Source organism: Nanorana parkeri, unplaced genomic scaffold (genome assembly GCF_000935625.1).
Source record: "Nanorana parkeri isolate BGI_ZX_2015 unplaced genomic scaffold, ASM93562v1 scaffold4379, whole genome shotgun sequence".
In the NCBI taxonomy this organism is placed as follows: domain Eukaryota; kingdom Metazoa; phylum Chordata; class Amphibia; order Anura; family Dicroglossidae; genus Nanorana; species Nanorana parkeri.
The window spans coordinates 7,834-16,305 of NW_017310642.1; the positions used below are offsets into that span (position 1 = coordinate 7,834).

Here is an 8,472-nt window from a genome sequence, read left to right on the forward strand (position 1 = left end):
AGCTGTATAGGGGACTACAAATCCCAGCAATAGTACATTATACAGCGCAATGCAGAATACCACCAGCTGTAGAGGACTACAAAACCCAGCAATAGTACATTATAGCTGGCGGTATTCTGCATTGTGCGGCATAATGTACTATTGCTGGGCTTTGTAGTCCTCTATAGCCGGTGCCATTCTCCATTAATTGCTGTATAATTTTACACTTTTAATTTCACTATATTGCACACCACACTTTTTTTTTTTTCTTTTTTACTTCCACCGGTCCAAGCTTGCTCCTGTGATGGACTACAATCTCAATACAAACTAGTAGTCCCATCACTGGAGCCATTTTTTACATTTATTTTATTTTTATCCGATTAACCGATTAATCGAACTTAATAATCGGCTAACTAATCGATTTTTAAAATAATCGTTAGCTGCAGCTCTAGTTGGATGAATCCCTGTCCTCGGTAAATGTATAGAAGTCCCGTTTTCAGACTCGCAGTACTTCCCTAACACGCACTAACACTCAGGGCACCCCTTGCGTGACCTCGAAATTCCCAAGTACCCAGACATTACAGGGTTAGGGTTTGTTCTTGTCCTTACCTTCTATTTCTAGAATAGGATTCTGCTCTATGAGACTTTGCATCAACAGTATAACATGGACATACTTTATATGTGTACTACACGCCACCGTCATGTTACTATGGACACACCATTTACTTTATGTGTACTACACGCCACCGTCATGTTACTATGGACACACCATTTACTTTATGTGTACTACACGCCACCGTCATGTTACTATGGACACACCATTTACTTTATATGTGTACTACACGCCACCGTCATGTTACTATGGACACACTATTTATTTTATATGTGTACTACACGCCACCGTCATGTTACTATGGACACACCATTTACTTTATATGTGTACTACACGCCACCGTCATGTTACTATGGACACACCATTTACTTTATGTGTACTACACCCCACCGTCATGTTACTATGGACACACTATTTATTTTATATGTGTACTACACGCCACCGTCATGTTACTATGGACACACTATTTATTTTATATGTGTACTACACGCCACCGTCATGTTACTATGGACACACTATTTATTTTATATGTATAGTACTACACGCCACTGATGGGTGCGGACACATATAAGGACTGAAAGGAATTTGGGTAGGGGGGGTTGCAGACACATTTGTTTTGTGTGGACTATTGCGGTCATTTCTGCTTTTGAAGAGTTTAGGAGAAGAGAAGTGGCAGAATGTGGTATTTGGTGGCGGTACCTCGCGGGTGGAATGAGTCTTCTAGACACTCCATCCTGTCTGTTCTCTAGAAACGTTTCCTGGAAAACAGAACAGAGCGGCATCAGAAGGTGAGAACAGTGACTGCGACCCCATCTCAGTGCAAACCTTCCATACATACAGAGATTCCCAACATATTTCACCTGCTGGACAGAATATCACTATTATCTCCTCTGTCCAGTCTGGAGAGGACAACGTCTCACTATTATCTCCTCTGTCCAGTCTGGAGAGGACAACGTCTCACTATTATCTCCTCTGTCCAGTCTGGAGAGGACAACGTCTCACTATTATCTCCTCTGTCCAGTCTGGAGAGGACAACGTCTCAATATTGTAAATAGATAATCTGCGCTTCTGGAGAGAGGTAGTAAGAAAATTAAGTGAATACTTAATAAAAAATGGTAGTATAGAAGGAATAAATAAGTGATTAAATGATTAAAAATAGTGAACAAATCTAATAAACCCAAAGCAGCTCTAAAAAGGGGATTATAGAAATCCCTACGGTAATCAATCAAAATAAAAAGCGCTAAAGGTATTAAATAATTGTGTATAAAAAGTGGAAGATAGGTTTTCAGGCGGGTCGGCCTGGAGCCTATTAATGTATATGAAATGTGATTAATAAACCAATACAAAATTGCTGTGATAAAGATAAAAATAAAACATAAAAACCAATCAAATTGTCCAATAAAGTCATATAAAAATCCTGTGAAACATCAAAAAGTGTTCTTTATGGAAAAAAATCTCCCACAGGGTTTTAGAGACGAACAAAGAAGAGAACCTTCATAGCGTAATATGTAAAACGTAATATGGTAATAACGTAATAACCCTGTGGGACCACGACAAAGCACTTCACCAACACCGCGTCTAAAAGGATCGATCTCCTCATCCCTGAGACATATCCAGCGCCATAGGGGAGAAAGCCAAGTGTTCGTCTGCCGGGACTCGTGGACAACACGTTTGCGCTCAAGTCCAACTACGCTATTACTCACTAAGAGCTCTTTTGATCAGCTTCTATTTGGTGAGTACCCGCCCGAGAGGGGCAGTTCGGACCACCTTAAATACACTGATACATTTTGTTTATACACGGGGTTCACCGTTCACCGATTTTTTTCCATAAAGAACACTTTTTGATGTTTCACAGGATTTTTATATGACTTTATTGGACAATTTGATTGGTTTTTATGTTTTATTTTTATCTTTATTACAGCAATTTTGTATTGGTTTATTAATCACATTTCATATACATTAATAGGCTCCAGGCCGACCCGCCTGAAAACCTATCTTCCACTTTTTATACACAATTATTTAATACCTTTAGCGCTTTTTATTTTGATTGATTAACGTCTCAATATTATCTCCTCTGTCCAGTCTGGGAACAGGACAGATAGATAGGTGAACAATGTCCTTAAAAAAAAGCAGAAATTTATTTGGGGAGAGAGGAGACCCTAGGCCTCGAGACAACCTTGTCCTTATGCCGGACAAGGAAGGGCTCCTTAGGTGATAAGGCTGCCAACTCACAGACTTGCCTCACAGAGGTGATGGTAAGAAAGACCACCTTGTGGGTGAGAGCAGAAAGGGAGCTATTCCTTATGGGCTCGATAGGCAGTCTCTAGAGGGCTGACAGTCACAGGCATATATACTCTTTTCTACTTTTAACTCTCTACCATGTCCTCCACCGCCCACTAACTCACTCACTGCCCAGTACATTGCCATTCATTTCCAAATCAAAATAGATACAATTCGGGATCAGATCACCGCTGTCCAATCAACTTCCCCTATTAATGTAGCAGACCCTCCATCACACTTGTTACTGCCCTCTTTTGACCCGGTAACCACAGAGGAGGTTACAAAGCTTTTCTCTGACACCCACCTCACCGCTACTTCGATCACCCTCTAACTCTACCCTAGACTCTCTTACATTTTCAATCTCTCCCTCTCTACTGGAAGCATGCCCTGGTCACCCCAATACCCCAAAAACCCTCAATGGACCCTACCGACCTCAACAATCACAGACCAATCTCCTTACTCCCATTCATCTCCAAACTCCTAAAACGCCTTATCTACAGCCGCCTGAGCCGCCAGCTCACTGATAACAACCTTCTCCACTCCTTACACTCCGCTGAGACTCTGCCCCCTACACTCCGCTGAGACCGCCCTTCTCAAACTCACTAATGACTTACTAACAGCTAAGCTGGTTCCATTCTTAGAGCTCCCCAGCACAGGTGTTTGTTTATTTTTAGGGATGTCCCAATACCGATGCTAGCATCGGAATCGGGCCCGATACAGGGCATTGTGACAAGTACTTGTCAAAATGCCCCGAAGCCTAGCGCCGAAGCTTGCGCTATGTTTTTTTTTTTCTTCTTCTTACTTACCTCGCCGAGCGTCGCGTCACTGCGTCACGGTGGGGTTCTAATTTAGCGGGCAGGCACCTCTAAGCCAGCTAAATTAGGACCCCACCTGGAGCTCCTCCCACTGGACCAGCGCGCCGCTGACTCGTCCCTGCTCTCTCCAGCACACGGACACAGTGAGTGAGGGCAGATTGGGGGGGGGGGATTTTTGAAACAATTATGTATTGTTTGCACTGTATTAGCAGTATATACTCTATATGTAATACATATAGAGTATATACTGCTAATACAGTGCAAACAATACATAATACCATGAATGGATAAATGATCTGTATGTAGCCCTGTACTAGGGATCATTTAACCCATTCATGTTAGCAGAGGATCATTGTAAATGTATTGTTGCAGGCACTCTATATGTACATGTACTATATACTACATATAGAATGCACTGAACAATAGATTTACAATTATCCTCTGCTAATATGAATGGGTTAAATGATCCGTAGTACATAATATGTAGCCCTGTACTACGGATCATTTAACCCATTCATGTTAGCAGTGGAGAATTGTATATCTATATGTACTGTACATATACAGCACAAATGTCCCGTACATTGCAGCATTAGATTTACAATAATCCCCGGCTAACATGAATGGGTTAAATGATCCTTAGTGCAACTACATGTTATGTACTATGGATCATGATTTAACCTATTCATGTTAGCAGGGGATAATTGTAACTCTATTACTGCAGTGTACGGGACGTATGTGCTGTATATGTATTATGGATCATGATTTAACCTATTCATGTTAGCAGGGCAGAATTGTGAGCGCCTCCCACAAGCTGAGCACCGAGATGCGATGCAGCGATCCTGCCCAGCGCCGACTACAAGAGGCATCGCGTGAGGCTACGGGGATCGGAGTGAAACTGTGAGTAAGGGAAGCTGGGATGGGGCTGGCTGTAAATCTATTGCTATAGTGTACTGGACGTGTGTAATGTATATGTAGTGCATATATACAGCATACACCTCCACTACACTCCAGCAATAGAGTTACAGTTCTCCCCTGCTAACATGAATAGGTTAAACCATGATCCATAGTACATAACATGTAGTTGTACTATGGATCATTTAAAGTCACCTGTCCCTTTAAGAAAAAGTATTGGTAATTGGTATCGGCAAGTACATGAGGGGATGTACTTGTACTTGTACATGGGACTGAAAAAGTGGCATCGGGACATCCCTATTTATTTTTATAGCTGTCAGACAGGAAGTGATGTCAGACAGGACGTGATGTCAGACAGGAAGTGATGTCTCAAACAGCAAACCAGGAAGTGATGTCAACAACCAACATCACTTCCTTAATACATCAACATATCGTAGCCAATAAAAGGGAGTGTATGTCTGTATCAGACCCACAAATACAATCTCCCATTATCACTGGAGCAAACCTTATCCAGCACGGCTCAGTGAGCAATGCCCAATACCGTTCAGGGACAATGCCATACCATTTCCAGCGCGCTGATCAGAAGCATAAGAAATACGAACACACGTTCCTTTCAAAAAGGCAGATATGTATCTTAAAGGAGAACTATGAGGTCAGTGTTTTTCCCCATAGTTCTCCTTAGGGTTACGGGAGGGCACAAACTAGCGTCCTCCTCCCGTCACCCGAGGCTCAGTATATAGGGAGCTACAGCTCGCGGTATACTGAGACGCCGGATCCCGACAATTATGCCTGGATCCGCCCAGCTGCGTGAGTGACAGAGGCAGAGCCAGCTGTACCCACCCCCTCCCCCGTCCGTTCCGCCAGTCAGCGCTGGCAGATCGGAGCGGGGGAAATCCAGCCCCTCCCCTGTCACGGCAGAGAGCCGCGACCGGGACGGGAGGTGGGCGAAAGCCGGTATGTGTTCATTGTCACAGGTCGGCTAGAACTATGAGGTGAGTGAAAAGCACCCCCTCATAGTTCTCCTTTAAATAATACTATGTCCTCAAAGCAAATGCATACACGCCATGCCAATAAATATGCGCACCGCGCAGGGGCCCTAGCCTGGCGTCCACACACTCGCTAAGAGAACATTGCTCCGCCACGCATATCCACTCCAATGGTTTATTCCCAGTGCCTGAATAATCCAGGTCACGCTCCAATCGAGCGTGACGCAGAAATCCGGACACAGAGACATGATGACAATATTACACTAAAAACACATCCTAGTAACATTTCCACAGTGTTGTGGAAATGTTATCTCCTCAGACTGCGAGTGGACAGGAAGTCTCTGTGCTGAGCACTTCCTGTTCAGTGAGTGCTGAGGAGAAGAAAATTGAAGACTATGTTTGGACCACCGATATCCCCCCCAAAGCCCCTTGACAGTAATGTAAACCTCCCCCCCAACATAACATACATGTGCAAAGGTGTGCAGCATACTGTGATATGCGCTGAAGAACATTGTTACAACATGGCTTGATTTTTTTCTTAACATTAATTCAGCTCTGCGCGATTAAGCGTATGCCGATCACAACGCACGGGCGTGAGACCAGCCTCCAGATATTGAGGGTTTTTTACTGTTTCACACAAATATTTGTAATCTGAATCTTATCTTTTAGATTTAGAATCTTGTGAATGACATTGTGTGTGCCGATAATGATTTGACTGGATTGTTAAGCAGAAATATTGTTTTGATAAAACATTTGTCACAGGAACCCACAAAATCCGTAGCGTCATCTTTCTGTTCTAGTGGTCCCGCTCCTCCAGAAATGTGGAGGTCTTTGAAATTGGCCCAGCCAGTGAGGAAAGGGTTAATGAAGGACCACTGGAGTCCCTTACCTCGGTACTCGGGTCCTCCTCTTGGCTTTCTCCTGGTTTCACAGCTGCAGTAGTCACCAATGGAGCTGAAAGAGATCGGCATTATTAAGTCCATATTCTGGTACACATCATAACCATTCATCTTGGAGAATTCAGGAGAAATGCTTCTGGAAGATCCATTCCCCTATCCATGTGATCTCTTCGGGTTTTAGAAGAGGGGAACCAAGCATTTAGGAGGAGGGGAAGCATGCGGCTCTTATAAGATTTCAATAATAGTTTGGATTGTTGGAACAGGAACAAAGCGAGTCTAAATCCCCGCTCCCCCCACCCCCATGCTGCTTTATGGACTTACGTAGAGCTGCAGCTAACGATTATTTTCAAAATCGATTAGTTAGCCGATTATTAAGTTCGATTAATCGGTTAATCGGATAAACTATAAAATAAAGTTTAAAAAATGGCTCCAGTGATGGGACTACTAGTTTGTATTGAGGTTGTAGTCCATCACAGGAGCAAGCTTGGACCGGTGGAAGTAAAAAAGAAAAAAAAAGATAGTGTGGTGTACAATATAGTGAAATGGAAAGTGTAAAATGATACAGCAATGCATGCAGAATGGCAACGGCTATAGAGGATACAAAACCCAGCAAAAGCACATTATACAGCACAATGCAGAATACCGCCAGTTATAGAGGAATACAACAAATCTCAGCAATAGTACATAATAGCCAAAATAAGTGGGCATCTCTGGCGGGTCCCATTTCATACAGGGAAGCTACAAGACTGGCTGTGGGATTATTGTGGAGGGAGAGGATTCACCACATCATGCATGATCTCAAGCCTGGGGATCGAAGGGGCCCAGAGCACCCAGTCCAACCTTCTCTGAAGCCCTTTCAGCAAAAGTGGAGCTCACCAAACAGGGTGGAGAGTGGGATCTTATAGAATCATCCCGGGCTTCCCTCAATGGTATGAAATTGGTCCGATGAGAATGGCAGAGGACAGGGAGGGCGGGTTCCTTCTTTATGGATAAACATAATCAGCACTAACAGGGCCGAGGAAGTTCCTCTTTATCTATCAGAGAATTAGCATTTGGATTTTAAACAGGGAAACCGGCCTTTCCAAGTCATCCATGATAGACCATGGGAGTAGGAGTCTACGATAGACCATGGGAGTAGGAGTCTACGATAGACCATGGGAGTAGGAGTCTACGATAGACAATGGGAGTAAGGGGAATAGTCTCTAACCCATTCTCGTCTCTCCAATGTCCTCATTGGTAGGTGAAGGTATATCCTCCAGTGTGCGAGGCTTTGGTAATCAGCACCTTATGACCTTCAGACAACTCTACAGACGTATTAAGCTCAGAAGAAGAGAACATGGAGTGCGGGACTGAGCTGTGTATCTCTAATAGTGTCTATGGTCTCACTGGGAGGCATTACCGGCTACAACCATAGATTTCCAGAAATGCTGATTTTCCAGTGGAGGTGTCAAGATTCGGGGGGGGGGGCATTTGCTGGACATTGGGGTGTATAGGGTTGGAAGGGTAACTCTGGAACTAACCCTAAGACAAATGACCCCACTGGAACATTCCCCCCCACCTGCTGTTCTGGTGACAAGTCTAAAATGCGTGATTTCCCTTCACTTAGCGTATAGACATTGTAAATCCTTCAGCATTGGTGGATGTTGTTTTCTGGATCTCCTCAATTGTCTGATGTCCCTCAGGGGTGTGTACAAAGGGGGAAGGGAGGGTCCACTCACCTGTCAGCTCCTGCATGGTGACCTTATCCAGGATTTTAAAGGACGTGTCCAATTTCAGCGGCTGACAACATCTCTGACACACAAAGCTGACTTGCATGGTGGAGGATTTAGACGTCTCCATCTTCTCGCATATTGGGGGATGGGCAACCCAAAACAGAAACAGAAGAAGCTTCAATCAGAAGATCGTCTAAAATAATTCTGCCTGGTGTAACCAATCAGATCCTACGGTTTATGTTCAGACCTTCACAGGTACAATAGATGGATTCTGCA

At 43.8% G+C, this 8,472-nt stretch overlaps 1 protein-coding gene across 1 annotated transcript in view; it reads right to left on the reverse strand.

The window, feature by feature from the left end:
* The window catches only part of LOC108803875 (beclin-1-like), a 13,367-nt gene that overhangs the window by 4,371 nt on the left and 524 nt on the right, over positions 1-8,472 (reverse strand). The window contains exons 2-4 of the mRNA XM_018575669.1: positions 8,203-8,323; positions 6,475-6,539; positions 1,292-1,350 (exon numbers count right to left, since the gene is read on the reverse strand). Coding sequence (XP_018431171.1) covers positions 1,292-1,350; positions 6,475-6,539; positions 8,203-8,323 — 245 coding nt within the window. The remainder of the gene's footprint in view (positions 1-1,291; positions 1,351-6,474; positions 6,540-8,202; positions 8,324-8,472) is intronic.